The sequence below is a fragment of the Camellia sinensis genome, chromosome 12, assembly GCF_055761805.1.
Source record: "Camellia sinensis isolate YWXY chromosome 12, ASM5576180v1, whole genome shotgun sequence".
Lineage (NCBI taxonomy): Eukaryota > Viridiplantae > Streptophyta > Magnoliopsida > Ericales > Theaceae > Camellia > Camellia sinensis.
The window spans coordinates 82,866,246-82,885,176 of NC_138972.1; the positions used below are offsets into that span (position 1 = coordinate 82,866,246).

Here is an 18,931-nt window from a genome sequence, read left to right on the forward strand (position 1 = left end):
GTTTGCAATTCACTACAAAAAAATACACTTTTGGCGACTAACGCTTTTGTCGCCAAAAGCACAGATTTTAGTCGCCGAAACTATTTGCCGACCAAAAACTTTGGTCGCTGGATTTGTCGCAGATGCATTGTCGGCAAACGTAGTGGCGACTAAAAGAAATTTTAGTCGCTAAAAATCGACCAGAATTAGTGACTAATCTGTTAGTAGCCAAAACGGGCAGTAATTAGCGACAAAAAAAGGATTTAGTCGCTAAAAATCCAACATAATGCCGACTAATTTTTAGTAGGCAAAAGATAAGCTATTACCGACTAACGCTGTTTTAGTCGCCGATGAGTCCTATTAGCGACTAAGATATTAGTCGCCGAAAGTGTCATTTTTAGCTACTAAAGATTTTGTCGGGGAAAGCTTCTTCTAGTTTAGCTACTACAGGCTTTAGTAGCCAAAACTGTTTTCAATTTTTCGCTACAAAACAATTAGTCACCAAAACTATTTTCTATTCATTTTAGCTACTAAATATTTAGTCGGCAAAAGATATTTTTATTTTTTTCGGCTACCAATTTTTTTGTCACCAAAAATGTCATTTTTTATTTTTTTTCATTTTAATAATTTTTTTTCAAAACCTATATATATCCACCACAACCTATAATACAAACAAATCAATATATATATTTATCACCTATTCCGTAATGCATGTTTCACTTACAACCATCAAACCAAAAATAATACCTTACAATGTTAACTTATATATATAAACCAACTAACATATTCCAATTACAAATAATAACGTCATACATTCCAACTGTGTTACCAAAACAATGTCCTCTATACACAAAACATTGTTACTATACTATGCATTGTAATGACCATTTGACATGGTACAAATTACCATGGTAATATGTACCACGACAAAAGGTAATCTATACATACCACCAGAGCAATTAACACAAGTTCCAAAAATACTATGTACCCTGCCAAAAAATATATGTATGATTCATCTAATTTCCACACAAAAAGCCAGGGACGACAAAAAACTTTCCAACTTTGCAATGTGAATTATCTTCCGGACAAAAAAAATAGAAGATCCACATGTCAATGCCAAAAGCCACCTACACAACAAAAATGTCACCCATTAGTTCCATTGTAAACAAAAATTTTCACAAAATTTTCACCCATTAGTTCCATTAGTTCCATATATGCACAAAATTTAAACACATAATTAGGCAAATTCTCTGAATAAATTAATATACATGTGAGGATCGTCACACAGTTGTTATCAATTAGACTAAACTAACACAAAAGCATAAATTCATGATCAAAATCGAATACATTAAATTTATAAGGATCAAAATAATATAAGGGCCAAAACATATAGACCATCAATGTAATTTATCACTGTATATATTAACCATGTGTTGCATATAGCAGCTGAGAAGGCTGCAAACTGATGATACTCCCCAGAATTCGGAATTTTGGAGAAGTTTCACATCCATATGGTTCATTTGGATACTATTTGACGATTTTTGCAGGTAATATATAGTTGTATCAGGTACTCATAACTCTGCCCGTAGAACAGGCTATCTTGACATGACAAATGTTAACTTCTACCGAACAATACGAAGAATTTTGTTATTCAGACTATAGCCAACTATTTCCCAGCATGGACTTGGACGGAGTCAGTTCACATAAAAAACAAAAGTAAATTCCACATTTAGAAAAAAAGGTCATCATTTTTGTTTAAATTTTTTTTTTTTTTTATTTTGTTGGAATTCCATGTTGTCTTATGGAAATCAGATTATGCCATCAAGTGGTTACCTTATGAAATCAGATTATGCCATCAAGTGATTACAACCCGATGGAAATCAAATTATACCAAAGGGAACTAACTTCATATTTCATTGAAATCAAGTGGTTACCTTATGAACTTCAGATTACCGTCCATCTGCTGCAAAGTCTACTCACATTATGCCTTATAACCTATTCGAAGCACATAACAACAAAAATTTGCATAGCAACTTTAGAAACCAATTTTATGCCAATATGATCCATATTTTTCTACAACTTGCATTAGCTTATCAATAAAATTATGTTTACCGAATTGTAGGATGACCATCTGAACCCTGCAAGAGGGTTGTCAGTCGTGACACCACGTCGTTCAAATGATTGAGTTGTACTTGTTGTGCCTCCCGTGCTTTTTTTTCCTCTTCAATTTGTTTCGTCAGCTCCTCTCTTTCCCTCATAATTTCCTCCCTATCTCTTTGTCGCTCCTCTTTCTCCTTTAGCAACTCCTCGTGATCTCTTTGCCGCTCCTCTTTCTCCTTCAGCAACTCCTCGTGATCTCTTTCACGCTCCTCACGAAGAGCCTCCAATTCCGTTCTCATTGACTCCATATGTTTGTCACGTGCTCGTGCCACATTCGAAGCTGTTGAAGAGGGTTGTGGGCCTATCCCACATCCACGCAAGTAATTTTTTTTTGCCCCGAGCACTTGCCTTGATAGTTCTTCGTGGGTCAATGGCAACCCCGCATCGGTGGCTACGACTTGTAGATTGACCATATCATCCTATCATGGCAAAAAAATAAGAAAGTCAAGATAGTTGAAGGAATTGAAAACAACTTTAGTAATTGATACACAACAAAATTGGTTTCAACATTCAATACTCACATGTAGCTCACCACATTTGGGGTCAATCCAGTCTCCCGTCTTCTTGGACTTGTGTGATTTCTTATAAAATTCAGGGAAATCTATTTGTCCATCCTCATTTGCCTATTATGTTTCAAAAATTTCCATTGATGAAGTACTACATAGTAATATTCAAAATGAAGAAGAATCAATCATCCATTATATTACTAAACAAATAACTACTTCTCACCATAAGCGACATTGCTATAGGAAATGATCGCGATCCACTTGTATGATTGTACGGGAGCATAGCCCTATTTGCTTTACCAGCTTTAGAGCGTTTCTAACAAGAAAAAAAAAATTACAAACATAAACCAATTTTGTTAGAATTTTTATTCATATTGACATCAATGAATTTCAAGAATGGGGTTTCTAATTAATTTGTTACCAAGTGAGATTCGTCTTTCCAAGCAACATCAATAAGATATCTCCAGTCATCCAAGCTCACTCCACTAGGCGGATGACTATACGGGTCATCAACACCCTTTTCCTCAAGTTCGAGGAACTCTTGCTTTAGATTGTACCTCCAATCCTTGTATAGCAAATATGCCTTTCTATCAAGAATTTGTTGAGCTTGTTCATCATTATCAAAATCATCCCCGATAACAAACTTGTCCTACAAACATAATAAGACAATTACTACATCAATTAATTTAAGCAATTACAAATAACTTAATAACGACATTATGGGAAGATAAATCTCGTACTAGCACCGCTTGGATGACCGCATCTTTGGTACTTTCATTGATTTTCGTCCATGACTTCACGCTCTGAAGAGGGCACAACCGTCTAATTTGCAATCCCAACTCATTCGTCGCTGGGGTTGCATTCCCTCCTGTGATTGCGTTCAACACCCGATTGACATACACATGTAATTTCTCTCCTTTTTTCCTTGCTATTCTTTTTTGCACTCCTTTGCCCAATGTACGTCCTCGTACACGAGTTGCTCTTTTTCGCCCTGCTACAAAAGGGGAAGCACGCCACAAATTACAAACAGATTTAAGGTAAGATGTTCGAGTATTGCTTGTTGCTTCAATTTAAAAAAAAAAAATACATAAACACATATAAGCATCTTAATTACAGCGAAGACAATAACTGACTATGAAACTAATATCGTTAATTACAAGTGTACAACCCTTGGTTTCTTTTAAGTTTAGAACTCAACTAAATCAATGAACTTTATGTTTAAAAACATATGTTTAAACAGTGTGCCTTACTACTGTTTGCGTTAGTTATGTATTTTTGTCATCAGCTGAGTCAACAAGAATAGGTTTCTCCAAAGCAAGGGCTGTGTACTTCTCTGACAGCTTCTGCAGTAGTTGTTCCAAACACTCGGTACTACTGCCAGCAGAAACCACGTCCTCTGTAACAGAATCCTTCACCAAATCATGCACCAAATCCTCCAATATTCTTCTTATCTCACCTTCAAGATGCTCCTGATTTCTGACTTTCACAACCAATTTCTCTTGCAAAGCCTTCTGCAACTTATCATTCTGAAGTTCAAATTGGACTGCCTTCTCCGACACCTCATCATAATCACGAGTTAGAATCTCCAAACTATCAGAGAGAAAAGATATAAGACGCTGCAAGCGTGATTCAAGCTTTTCTGAGTCAATGCCAGTTCCATTCAGCTTAACGGCACCTTCAACATCTTCAACCAGCTTTAGAATGGTATCTGAATCAAGGCCTGTTTTCTTCAGTTTCTCCATTTCTTTTGCCATATCAATCAACTCCAAGTTCAGTTTATCGTTCATAGATTTGAATTGCAACCTCTCACCCAGAAGCACTGCCAGTTGCTCCATGAGGGTATCATAGTTATCAAGATGTAGAGGATCTATAAGGTTCTCATTTTGGTTAATGATCTGGCTTTGTTCTACATGCTGACATGAATCATTTACAAGCCTCTGAAGGTTACCATGGACCCCATGTAATACACCAATAGCCAATTCATTCTTTCTATGCAAATCATTGAACTTTTCAATCATGTCCTTGTATGAACTGCACATTGCTGTGTGATCTTTGCCAGAAGCTTCTAATTTTTCCTGCAGATTGTCAATCACTTTGGTTGCAGCATCAACAGAAGCAGTAGAAAACAAGCTCCTGATCAATGCATCAAGCTTCTCGACTGTCTGAACAACCTGACCAACAGTAGAATTCCATTCTTGCTCAAGTATTGATGCCCTCTCAGCTACTTCTTTATGCAGAACTTCCACTTGATTAGAGATAGAGGAAGCCATCTCATCTGAACTTGAGTGCATTTCATCCAACTGTCTGTCCAATACACTAATACGTGGCTGATAGTCACCAAGCTTTTTAACAAGCTCACTGTTCTCTGCTCCAAGAATAGTACTGTGTTGCCTTACTGCTTCATACAGACCCAGAAGCTCACCCTTCTTTGCTTCAATATCACACACATGTTGCTTTATAAACTCATATAAAATAATGACTTCCATATTTGCTGCTTCAGAACTGATATTGTGTTCCTTCAGAGCTTCATAAGCAACCTTGAGCTCCCCAAGTGCATCATCAGCAAGATATGGATATGGCTGCTGCTGCCGCTCTAAGGATTGCCCTATTTTTTAGACAATTATTAAATAACAGCCCATTCTGGTTTGAATGTGCACCCTTCCTCCTTCTTCCTTTCCTCTGTTCAGTGCCTTTCATCTTTAGCTCGTCCTTTCTCATTGTTCTAGCAGTAGCACTCTGCAATGGGCCATCCCTCTGTTGTTTATCCTTGAAGGCTGAGTTCTCCACTGTAGACAAAGCCTTGGACTGGGCTATACAGTCACTCAAATTTGAATTAACCACCCTCTTTAACCACTGAACCAGGCATACAATCATTACCTCCATCTACATCATCTGACAACCCTTCCACTGTGTGATTTCCATTGATTGACCCTTCAACACTTTTTGCCACATCATCCTCGTCATCCTCCTCTGCAGATTTACCACCTTCCACTACCTTCATCTCCATTTTCATCTGTCTCCGTATGTGTAGCATCATCCTGACCCCTGTTTTTGGAAAAGTGATCGACCTCATGTGGCAAATTAGATTCCATGACTTCATTTTTCTGGTAGCTATAATTGCGATTACACTAACAGTTATTGACTACTAGGTCTTCATACACTCCCACTTATTGAACCAACTAAGGCATTCACATTGACTAACAAGATTAACAGACAGATTAACCTACAAATTAACAAAGGCATTCCTTACCAATCAGGTTAACAAGGCATTCACATTTTCTTTGTTTTTCTTCCTGTTTATGGGGTTCTCATTGCCTTAAAGACCTGACTTAGGCAGCCCAGGAAAAAGGAAAAAAGAATTTGTAACGAAGTAAGTGAAATGCTCTTACCCACGCCACCTGGCTGCGTCTCCTCCACCACTGTTTGTGTATCATCTGGTGGCTGTGTCTCATCAGATAACGTCAACGGGGTGCCAATAACTGCTGGTGGACATGCTTCAGAGCCTGATAATACGTTGCCACTTGTTGCTGTCTTCCGCCGCCCCGTCTTCATACCAGGAACCATGGTACCTACATAAGTAACCAGTTGGAGCCTTGTATTAAGTAACCAGCAGACTAACCATGAATAGAAACATCCCAACTCAGATTAACCAGCAGATTAAGCAACCAGCAGATTGACAAGATTAACAACCAGCGACAGCAGCCAGAGACAGACCAAAAAAACTTATCAAGATTAACCAGCAGATTCACTATGATTCACTATGAATTTGCTTCAGTAAATCTGCCAGCAGATGAGTAAACAGCAGCAAACATACATAAATCTGACTTCACTATGAATTTGCTTTTCAATTTTCTGCCAAAGTTCATACAAATTGTATAGGAAGTTAATTACAAGGGTATTAAGTCCATAGAATATGAATGTAGTTGGGAAATTGGGGTCCAAACAAGAAGAAGAAGAAGATGAAGAAGAACAAGAACAAAAAAAACAAAACAAGACATAATTAGTCTACTCACATTTAAAACTAATTTACTGAATAAACAAAGAATGAAGAAGTCATTTGAATAATTTGAGGGTGGTTATGATGATTTTATAAAATACCCATTTCAAATACCCATTTCAATACTAATTATTCAAATGGGTATCTCGAATACCCATTCGAAAAATGAAGAAGTCTTTGGGGTGGTTATGATGACTTTATAAAATACCCATTTGAAAACTAGATTCCACAAGCCCAACAACATCAACAGCAACATCAATCTCCAAACTGTACATTCAAGTCCTTTTACACCTTATCTTGGAATTAGACATCAAACCCTATATTCCTATGGACCCAGTATGATTTTATTCACCTATCTTATACAAATAAATAAAACACATTTTTCATTGCTTAAAATAACAAAAAAATTTGTCTTTCCATTACACTGTTTTGGGTTGTTTTAAACAAATCAATTACTAAGTTTTTTTGTTATAGTGTTTTCAAAAAACAGTTTTCCAGATTAAATGTGCAGATAATGATATAAACTAGTCCTCCAAATGATCATTACTTGTCTAAAACTTATACTACAATCTTCATAGTTTTGGGATCTATACCAACTTATCTCTCTCTCTCTATATATATATATATAGGCCTATGTACAGCAGCTACAGTCAAGTAGGATAAAGCTCTCTCAGTTGGAGCAGGATCTTCAGCGAGCTCGAAGCCAGGTTCTTCATTTTTTCTTGGCAAATTCTAACAAGATCGCTTAAAGCCCCCCATCACATCAACAAAACAAGACAGACAAACAAACAAAGTTCATCAACAATGTACTTAGAGAACACATAAAGTAATTTTACCACAAAGTGAGTTAAAACTCTAGGTCCGTATCTGTATCAAAATCAATTTCTATCTCATCTTCTTCGTCATCACCCGCGATTGTTAGTTCATCATCGTCATCACAAATGAAAGCATCATCCATAACACCCTCGGGTTGTACACGCTTTTTGGTATGCGAAACTTCCATTGAAATTATTTCAGGTTCAATGTCATTCCGAAGCAAAACAGCATCATCATCAATAGGGTCAGTCGGTACAACAGTAGTGGTCTCATCTTCTTGCAAGACGTCATCAAATTCTGGCACATCTACTTCTGGCACATCCCAAAGTCGTCGATGTTGAAACTTTTCTACGACTCGCCAATTCGGCCCTAAATTCGTATCAGGAACATAGAAAACTTGTTGAACTTGGCTTGGGAACACAAACGAGTCATCTTTATACCATCGACTTCTTACATCAACGGTTGTCACATGTGGTTCGACACGCAAAGTTCGACTACTACCGGTGTTATACCATTCACATTGGAACAAAACAACCCGATGTCCAAACAAATATGTCAGCTCCCACACTTTACAAAGGTAGCCGTAGAACTTTATCAATTGGCCTTCGTGGTCGCCTTCCACTACCAACCCACTATTTTGGCATTTACGACGGTTATCACGGTCGATAGTATGGAATCGGACGCCATTAGCAATGCATCCCGAATATGTGTTCACTAAGGCATTAGGTCCATTGGCTAATGACCACATCTCATCGGTTGCTTCGGGTGACTTTTGATTTCGCAGTTGGTTCATCTACAGAAGAAAGTATGTCAAGTTAATTCAAACTTAGAATAATGTAACATTATTTGCAAACTATACAATAACGAGCTTCAGCTTACGCGATCTTTGAACCATTTAGGAAATTCTTTGCATTGTCGCGTTGCAATGTTGCAATCACTTCCATATGTTTGTTGCAACACGAGCTTGTGTTCCCTACTTAATACAATGTAATTCATAAGTAATTGGAATAATGAAGACTTCGAAAAAAAAAAAAAAAACCGTGTACAAGATGTATGTTGCATGTATGATGAGGAATCGTACTCTAGATATTCGTCAACTTCCAAACTATTGTGTAGGACAAACCAATGAGCGAATTCGCGGTCAGTTACGGACACATCAATTTCCCTTGTGAGTTGACCAAAAGGACGAACATTTTGAGTGAAAATTGCCAACCCCGGCCCATTGTCACCTCCATCGTAGTTCCTTTCTTCCCGGTTAAAGACCGTTTCAACTCCATCCAAATACATTGAACAAAACGTCGCACACTCTTTCGATATGTAGCCCTCGGCAACGGAACCTTCTGGCCGAGCTTTATTGCCAACAAATCCTTTAAGAAGTCCGAGCATCCTACATGTAAACATCAGGCTGATCGTTAGTATGGTTACATTGAACTATATTTACATTAAAAAAGCACCCCCATCGTAGTTATACCTCTCAATAGGATACATCCATCGATATTGCACAGGCCCTCCAAGCATAGCCTCATAAGGCAAATGAATTGCCAAGTGGACCATGACATCAAAAAAAGCAGGAGGAAAAATCTTCTCAAGCTTACAAAGTATAAGTACTATTTGTTCTTGCAATTGCTCCAAATCAGTGACCCGCAATGTCTTTGAGCACAACTGTTTGAAAAAAGTTCCTAACTCAAACAATGTGGTCCCAATCTCGGTAGGAAGGTATCCTCGCATCCCAATGGGAAGAAGACGTTGTAGAAGGACATGACAGTCATGACTCTTAAGGCCAACTAACTTACCACCATTCGCAGTGACACAGTTGGATACATTTGCAGCATAGCCATCAGGATACTTAATCGATTTCAAGAAATCATAAAACCCTTGTCTCTCTGCCAGGGACAATGTGTAGAATGCCGGAGGCTTCTCGAAAGAGCCATTCGCATGCCTTATCAAGTGTAACTCCTTTCGTATTCGCATGTCCTCCAGATCCAAACGTGCTTTGTCTGTGTCCTTGTTCTTGCCATCTATGTTCAATAGTGTACCAAGCAGACTGTCACATATATTCTTCTCTATGTGCATGACATCAAGGTTATGTCGAAGCTTAAGTGTTTTCCAATAGGGAAGGTCAAACAAAATGCTTCTTTTCGTCCAGTTTGGAGTTGGCTTTTCAGTCCTTTGTCTTTTTTGGTTGGTTGGATGCTTTCCATACGGCTTGTACGTCCCCAAATTAATTTGCTCGAGTATTTGTTCTCCCGATAACTCCACGGGTTTGGACCGATTCTCAATTTCACCGTTGAATAGCCTACTTCTTCGCCAAATATGGTTCTCAGGTAAGTACCGCCGAGCACCCATATACCCTATCTTACTTCGCAAACTCTGAGATGAAGCATCCATGTTGCAATTAGGGCAGGCCAAGTAACCTTTTGTACTCATCCTGCGGCCCTAAATTCTTTGTAGCGAACTCAATAAATGACTGAACACCCTCTAAATACTCTTTACTTTTTAGCCGATCTTGTATCATCATCCAACTCTTATCCATTATTGGAACAGTACACATCAACCAAAGATGAACCTGGGAATGGACGGGAACTTGGAAAAATACTCTGTAATGGAAGAGAGCTTAAGTAAGTTTAAGGGTTCGATTAGCATTGCTTGTTGATGTTTACCGAAATAGTAATGACATATCGGGATGTTATGCCTATTTCTCAGCTGCATAGAGTTGGCTAATTTCAGTAGTAACTCGGCATGTATGCATACGCTAATGTGACATACATGAACAATTCTATGTCAAGTCATCTTACAGGGAGATATATAATTTATATGTAACAAACATTATACTGAATTCTATATATTTGTTCCAATCAGTAGCAAAATCATTTTAAAATTCAAGAAAAATATTAGACATTTACTACATGGTGTAAAACATAGATGGACACTTTACAATAATAATTTTACTCCATAATTTGACTGTATGATGAAAGAAATGAAGAATTTTTTTTCTCAAAGTAAAACCGAAAGTGGGGAAAAAGTATATCATAAATCATCAGTAAAGCTGGTAAAGCAGACAAAGTAGAGAACTGAAAAAGCATACACATATAAATGAGCTTTCAATAGACAGACATTAAAAGTAGATACATTTCAAAAACACCATACAATTCAAAGAACAACCTGTTTCTTAACCTAAATACATTTTTTTTTTTTTTTTAAAAAGTTTATATCATTGTAAGTTGAAATGTCAATGTTTTGGCATCGAAATGACAATTGGTGTTTTGAAATTTATGCTTATCCGTCAGCATAATTAACTATAGAAAAATCAAACATAAAATAAATATAGATAAATTTAAAATTGCAACTTTTCTTTAATTTATTGTTTTTATTTTTTATCACATGACATTGCAAATCAACACTATAAATCCAAGCAGGCACATTTATCAATTGGAAGGTATTATTGAGTGAGTCAGTCTAGTAACATCAATTGTTCTAGCACTGTTTTCAATAGTTAAGAAATAAATGATCTAATTTTGAACTAGTGTCATGGACCCAGTGATAATAAATGATCAAATTACACACAACAAATTTGTGTTTTTTGAAATTCATGTACATAGTGAGAATACAGATAATTAAGTGATTCAAACAAATGAAAATTGAAAATTTACTCAAAAAAAGCGGGAGATGAAACATTGGATTTAACTACAGAAATTACATGTAACAGAGAGTACGTATTTGTAGCATTGGAAATCAAACAGATAAGTTACTCCAAGTCTACAATCCCGAAAATGGAGAGAAGAATGTTTACTTGATCAACGAAGTCTGAGCCTGTTGCATACTCTGTTAGCATCCCAACAGCAAAACCAAACATTGCCCATCTGCTCAAAAAATAAATGAATAAATAAAAATACAGAAAGATGAAAAATCCCAGGTTAAGAAATTGACTTGCCTCGCAGAATATTGAATTGATTTGTGTATGGAAGCAAAAATTATATTTAGAAACAATTTGAGCGACTAATCTATACTCCAAATTAGATGAGTTTGTTCAAACCAATGTAGGACAAGAAAATCAGCAATAAAACTTCAATAGTTGTCAAACATGCTCTGTGTATAGCCATCCACAAGTAGCATTGGAATTCAAGAGTGATGGATTGTAATCAGTGTATACCCATACCGAAAAAACCTAATAAAGAGGATTGAAAATAGATAAGCCTCTTGAGTCCAAGATGTAAAAGAACCAACCTGGAAGGGGATACAAAAAAGCTACCCTCGCAGGTGATTTGATGAAACAAAGAAAACAAAAACAAAAAAAAAAAACAAAAAAATAAAAATAAAAATAAACCAGAAGCGGGGATGATACACAAAAACAAAAATACCACTGAAGTTTATTTTTTTTATTTTCTGAAACACAAAAACAAACCCAAAAACTACAATACTTTGAGAAACAGATGATTTGCAGAAAGGGATACAGAGAAGCGGGGATGATACAGAAGGGGGGGAGAAAAGAAGTAGCAAACTTAATACCTGTAATCAGAAGCGGGGATGATACAGAAGCGGGGATACAAAAAAGCTACCCTCACAACCTCTTTCTCCAACCTCACGAAATCAGAAAAAGCCCTAAATACCTGTAATCAGAAAAAGCCCTAACTTAATCAGAGCTTTGATTACGAAATCGATAGAGAGGGAGAGAGAACATTTCAAAAACATTTCGATAGAGAGGGAGAGAGAAATACCACGTGAGCCACGGGGATGGAGAGGGAGAGAGATACAAACAGACAGACACAGATCGATAGAGAGGGAGAGACAAATACCTGTAATCAGTGGTGGGCCGGACTACAATGTTCGTGGTCGCGAGCGCCGGTGATGAACGACGGTGGCCAGCGGCGCAGAGCTTTGGTATCGACTGCTCTGTGGTGTGTGTCAAACAGAAGACAAATAATCCTTTGTTAAATGTAGGCGCCAATATTAATGAGTTTCCCTCTAAAAAAACATTTCGAAATTCAGCGACTAAATATTTGTTTTGGTCGCCAAAAAGCATAAAAATTTCTCCCATTTTTTTGACGACAAAACGTTTTTGTCGCGAAATGTTATCATACGGCGACGAAATTGAACTTTGGTAGCGTAAAGTGGTTCAAATCAGCGACTAAAAACAAATTAGTCGCCAATAACACTGTATGGCGACTAAAAACTTTGGTAGCTAAAAATGCTAAATGAATGCCGACTAAAAATGGAAGTTTGGTCGCCGAACACCCTGTTTTTGGCGACTAAAATTGGTTTGGTCGCCAATTTTAGTCGCCAAATGTACGATTTGTTGTAGTGATTGCACCCATGTTGAGGCACTGTTAATTTCAAAAAATATTTATACTTGAATTGTTGTTTGATACTTGTGTTAACTCGGATTGTGCATTTGCAGTTGTCCATGCTATCGATTTGGGAAGAACATGGGACTGGCTGGTTTTGGTTCTTGTTTTGTTCAGGTTAAGTATTTTCATTGTTTAGAAATGTTACATTTACTTTGTTTTTAATAATTAGCCCCATCGTTCTGGTAATATATTTCTATGTGCATGAATTACAAGAAATACAATGAGAATAGAAAAAAAAAAAAAAAAATTTGAATCCTTAACTTCACTCTATGTGACGGACACATCTAACATTATTTTTCCCCTTCCTTTGGTCGTGGAACTTTAAAATGTACCTGACACGTAAAAAAGTTCCTGAATAATATGTTTTTCAAGTAGATATTTTTTTTTAAAGGCACATGATATTTCCTGTGGAAGTGTCATATGCTTGACCAGCTTGAAATCAGTTTGACTAACTCTCAACACTTGGTAGTATCTTTTCTTTCTCAGTGCCATGAGTCATTTTGATTCTACTTGTATTATGATGTTGTCAACGTTTGTCCATATATGCTGCGAAAAATAATTGAAGGGAAATTCCATTTTATCTATTGTAGTTTACCTTCGGAGCACAAAACCCCTTCTTGTTCAAAAATAACTGTGGTTTTGGATTAAAATACAACACTAAGTGTGTAAATTGAAAGTAAAAAATAACCTTCATATTCCTTTTCTATCTTCTCTTTATTTCATTTCTGTTTTAACACTGTCAACCACCACCACCACTAAATTAAATTGCCGCTGCCACAACCCACCCCTACCATATTCAACCACCATTGCTATAGTACCCATACAGATATATGTACATATAATATTCTACTTTTGTACACATCTATAGAACCTATATAGACACACATATACACAGCCTAGTGAGCACAATTTTATTGGTGGGAGCAACTTTGCATCAGCCGTGGAAGTTTCTATTGGCGATGCGTTGCCTAGAATGGTGCTGTTTGCAGCCCTATTTTTTCCATCATATCTATAGCACTCTTGGACTTGGGAGAGATTTAGGTACTTGGCGTTGACACCAAATAGGTAAATGTCTAAAAAAATTAAAACAATTAGACAATGACAAATTGATAAGGAAAATAATATACAAGCTCACTTTCTAAATTTAATGACATGTAAAAGATATGATTGGCTAATAATTAGAGAAAATATGAGAGTAAGAGTTGACTTAGATATTCTAATAGATTGTCACATTATTAGATTTGAAAAGTGAGTCTAATTTTTGGGCCCGAATAGCACTACTCAATTGATAAATAAAGAAGAATTCAAATTTACCTTGGTCAGGTAGTGTTATAATGTAGTCCACTACATGGAAATTTGAGCACCAGTTGTCTTTAGAGCGTAGACCCATGGAACTTTGATCACCTGACAGGGACAGGGTGTGGTAGAAAGGGTGGTTGGGAGGTTAGGGAGGACAGGGAAAGTGGATGAGTAGGAGGGAGGTGGAGGTGAGGATGTGTTACGGGTGGCAGGAAGGGTTGGGATAGTGGCGGAAAGGGCTGGCGTGTAGTGCCGGAGGTGATAAGAGGTTGGGGATGGCAGCCGGAGTTGCGGAGGGATGGGAAAAGGTGGCCATCCGGAGTTGGTGATAGCTGGGATGAGGGTAGGGTTAAGGTTAGAATTGAGATGTTAGGAATGGGGGGATAACATAGGAATTTTAAAAAAAATGCCTAATTAGTACACATTAATTTGTGTTTGGAAGGAGAAAGATTGGGTATATATTTAGCCTTTGGCATAGTGTACAAAGTGGTTATCCCGTGACTTGAATCCATAATCTCAAGGTTATTAAACCAAAATTTTACCATTGAACCAATGGTCACCCCTAAAATAGGAATTTTATGTTATGGTAAAATTGTAGTATAAAGAAAATGAAGTAGGTTGGGGTCCTAAAAAAAGGTGGGTGTTATTAGTAATATTCTAAATGAATAGATGCTAATTGATATAGCAGTTACATTTATATTGTTAGGAATTGGGGATAGTTAATCATTTTTCATTTTGTACTTATTCCTAAATTTCAATTATCCTATCTTTTTAAACCATTAAAACTTTGTTAAAGTGCAAATTTCATTTTAATTCAAGCAGGGAAATGTATATTTCATTCTTGTTACTATTGCACTTCTTAGCTATATAGCCTTTATTGTGACTAAGAGAAATTGCTTTATGTATTTGGCCGTTGTTTTCACCATCTCAGTTGGAACATATCTAGGATTTTACAGTACACAGATCAGGAAAAAGTTTAACCTTAAGTCTGGATATCACCAATTAAAAGTTAAGGCAGAAGATGCAGAGAAGATTGCATTCAGAACTAGATATGGGCACTATGAATTTTTAATAATGTCGTTTGGGGTGACTAATGCACCTGCTACCTTTATGGACCTTATGAATAGGGTGTTTAAATCATATCTGGATGAATTTGTTGTTGTGCTTATTGATGATATTTTGATTTACTCCAAAAGTAGGGAAAAACATGAGAACCATTTGCGAATTGCTTTACAGATTTTGAGAGAAAAGAAGCTGTATGCAAAATTGTCCAAATGTGTATTCTGGTTTGACAATGTGGCATTTTTGGGACATGTAATTAACAAGGATTGTATCTCTGTTGACCCTCAGAAAATTGAAGCCATTGTGAATTGGCCAAGACCAACTAATGTGTTAGAAGTAAGAAGTTTTCTAGGACTTGCAAGTTACTACAGAAGATTTGTGAAAGATTTCTCAAAACTTGCTTTGCCATTGACACAGTTGATGCAGAAAAATATGTTGTTTGACTGGAACGATCAACGAGAGTCAGCCTTCCAAGAATTGAAAACCAGACTGGTAACTGCACCAATCCTGACTTTGCCAAATGGAACGGATGGGTTTTAGATTTACAATGAAGTTTCCTATAAAGGCTTGGGGTGTGTTTTAATGCAAAATAGAAAGGTAATTGCTTATGCCTCTCGGTAACTCCGTCCTCATGAAAAGAATTATCCGGCCCATGACCTTGAACTCGCCGCTGTGGTTTTTGCTTTGAAGATTTGGCGACATTATCTGTATGGTGTGACTTGTAAAGTGTACACAGACCATAAAAACCTCAAATATTTCTTCACTCAAAAAGAATTGAACATGAGACAGAGGAGATGGCTTGAATTAATCAAGGATTATGATTTGCAGATTTTATACCATCCAGGGAAAGCTAATACAGTGGTGGTTGCCTTGAGCCGAAAATCTATTGGAAATTTGTCTTATTTGCTCACCAGTCAAAGAGAATTATTATGTGACTTGGAAAAGAATGAGATTGAAATTGAATTGCGTGAACAGGGCGGGATCTTGGCTGCTATCTCTGCTCAGCCTACAATCATTGAAGAGATTAAAGAGAAACAACTACAAGATGAATTCTTGAAAAAGATTGTGGACAACATAGACTCAAAACCGAAGCTCGGATTTGTGCTAGAGAATAATGTGCTGAAATTCCAGAATAGACTTTGTGTTCTTGATTGTTCAAATTTGAGAAAACGTGTTATGACTGACGCCCACACCTCTAAATTTTCTATGCATCCGGGGAATACAAAGATGTACCATGATTTGAAACAAAATTTCTAGTTAGACCATTGTTAGGACCAGAACTTGTGCAAGAAACAACTGAGAAAGTGAAACTGATTCAACAACGTCTGAAAACTGCACAGAGCCGTCAAAAGAGTTATACGGATGTCTGGAGAAGAGATAGAGAATACGAAGTCGGTGACCACGTATTTATAAAAGTAACTCTAATGAAGGGTCATATGCGATTTGGGGTGAAAGGAAAGCTAGTACCAAGATACATTGGCCCCGTATGAAGTTCTAGAGGAAATCAACTCAGTAACATTCCGAGTAGCCTTACCTCCGGTGATGGAAAATATGCACAATGTTTTTCACGTTTCAATGCTTCGGGATTACTTACGAGATCCACTCTATGTCATTGAACCAACACATGTGCTTTTGAAAAACGACTACACCTATGAGGAGAGGCCAATTCAAATTGTGAATTGAAGAATCGAAAGATTGAGAAACAAGGAAATTCCATTAGTAAAAGTGGATTGGCAAAACCACGGAGGGACTTATGCAACCTGGGAGACGGAAGAGGATATAATGAAGAGATACCCAAATTTGTTTCCATTAGACCCAATGTTCTTCCAGAATGAAGGTAATTCGAGTTTGGAGGACCAAACTTTTTAAGGGGGAAAAACTGTAACAATCCTGACACATGATTAACGTATAATCCATGATTAAGCATGCTTAGTAAGTAATTAGGATGAAATCCTAAGTTAACTACATGTGCATTGCATTATTTGAGTTTTTATCTGTCCATCGTAGAAATATCTGTTTGCATTTATGTTTCGTTTTGTGAATTGAAGGCCTTATCGGCATCCGATCACAAAATTGACTTGATATATGTGTTATTTAGGAATTTTAGAATTCTTTTGGTAAGTTTAATTAAAATTCGATTTGGAGCAATTAAATTAGATTAATTAATATCCAATTGAGTAACTTAATCAAAATTTAATTAAGCCACTAACTAAGCCTATATAAGACCCATATGAACTCATTAGCTCACTTTACACTCTCCTATCACCCTACCTTGAAGAGAAAACTTGGGAGATAGAGATAAAAGAAAATTGAGATCAAAAGCTAGGAAAATGGGGAATTGCTAGGAATTGTTGGACACTTACAAAGAATTTGGGAGTTGAAGCTTCTTCAATTATGCAATTAAGACTCTAGGTAAGAATTCAACCCTTAGATTGTATATTATGGATTCTTAAACCATGAATTCAAGAGAATTGAGAGGATTACACAAAAAAATTAAGCTAGAATTGGATAAATGAACTCAAACCATGCATGCATGCATATTTCATAGCATTTTGAAGTTATTTTCCCTAGAATTTCCTCATGCATGTTACTAATTCACCTTAGTTTTGGAAATTCATTAAGTTTCATGTCATTTTGTGTTATTAGATCATGTTTTGGAAGTTTTGAAGTTAAGACAATACATGCATGTTATGTCTTCTAAGAATTGGGTTTTGTTTTGCACAATTGGTAAGTCTTTGGGCTTTGATTTTGCGAAATGATTTGGAATTCCCAATGTTTTCCTAGTTCACATATGATTCCTCAAGTGTTTAGCCCAAAAGAATGAGTTTTGGAGTATTTGATTTGACTTTGGAAACTTGGAGGTGAATCTAGAAATCCCAGAATTCGACATCTCCGCCTGAGCGACAGATCTTGCGCTCGAGTGGCCACCTTTGTTTTTGCATCTCTGCCCAGGCGACCAGAAGTCCTCTCGAGTGTGAAGTGCAAGCTCCCAGAAGTTTCATGTTTTTGCAAACCGCTCGAGTGTCGAGAGGTGCACTTGAGCGAGGACTTGAGTCTTAAGATTGAGCGACCGAATAGCGTGAAAATCACATAACCCGTACTTTTGTAAAATTTTATAGACTGCACAAGCGGCAGAAGTTGTGCTTGAGCGGCAGAAGTTGCGTTCGAGCGACCACTCATATTTTGCTTGTCCGCTCGAGCGAAAAAAGTTACACTTGAGTGAGACCCCTGTTTTCAACAAATTTTGTTAAGTGTTTCCAAGTAGATTTTAGCATCCTCATTGCATCCTAGACATCCCTAGGCCAAGGTTAAGACATAATAATGAGGATAAAAAGTAAAAACACACTAAGATAAGAAATGATTAAGTTAATGATTCTGAATGTGTAATTCAGTATGTGTTCGTTCTGTAACTGTGTAGGTCACGCGCAACAAGACATCTGATTTGCCTACTCTATCTGTTTGCTTTGGACCCAACTGTGAGTAATGACTTAATAAAGCTATATTCAATTTTAATTATTTTCTATATGATGAAATAAGATCTATTTTATGAAATGCTATGTTCTGTACAATGAATGATTGTCCAAATTCTGATAAGTATTTGGGGCTCAAATAATTTATCTGTTCCCGGTCTGGAGGTTCCTTTATGGAACTGGCAAGTTATTCGTACCTAGACAGATGTTCCTTTATGAAACTAACAAGTTATCCGTATCTGGTCTGGAGGTTCCTCTATGGAACTGACAAGTTATTCGTACCCGGCCAGAAGTTCC

The 18,931-nt window shown here is 36.9% G+C and overlaps 1 protein-coding gene across 2 annotated transcripts; it reads right to left on the reverse strand.

Annotated features, from left to right (window-relative positions):
• Window positions 1-317: 317 nt before the first annotated feature.
• LOC145804604 (uncharacterized) lies at window positions 318-12,726 on the reverse strand. 2 transcript variants are annotated; one of them, XM_082899082.1, is made up of 11 exons: window positions 12,252-12,726; window positions 11,965-12,065; window positions 11,249-11,318; window positions 6,035-6,214; window positions 3,386-3,636; window positions 3,067-3,294; window positions 2,869-2,961; window positions 2,661-2,762; window positions 2,092-2,558; window positions 1,914-1,974; window positions 318-1,106 (listed from the first exon to the last, which is right to left on the reverse strand). In XM_082899082.1, exons 4-10 carry the CDS (start codon window positions 6,207-6,209, stop codon window positions 1,968-1,970), a joined length of 1,323 nt encoding a protein of 440 aa, XP_082755208.1. In that variant the 5' UTR covers window positions 6,210-6,214; window positions 11,249-11,318; window positions 11,965-12,065; window positions 12,252-12,726; the 3' UTR covers window positions 318-1,106; window positions 1,914-1,967. The 2 variants fall into 2 exon arrangements, with proteins under 2 accessions (XP_082755208.1, XP_082755207.1); XM_082899081.1 differs by having other exon boundaries at window positions 3,386-3,639.
• Between the last annotated feature and the right edge of the window lie 6,205 nt (window positions 12,727-18,931).

Bases quoted from the DNA above. Each gene is read 5' to 3' on its own strand.
- LOC145804604 (XM_082899081.1), bottom strand. From the start codon at position 6,209: ATGGTTCCTGGTATGAAGACGGGGCGGCGGAAGACAGCAACAAGTGGC. The intron at 3,295-3,385 runs GTACGAGATTTA...TTATGTTTGTAG, and splicing joins CGGTCATCCAAGCGGTGCTA to GACAAGTTTGTTATCGGGGA. The intron at 2,962-3,066 runs GTAACAAATTAA...TTTTCTTGTTAG, and splicing joins GGAAAGACGAATCTCACTTG to AAACGCTCTAAAGCTGGTAA.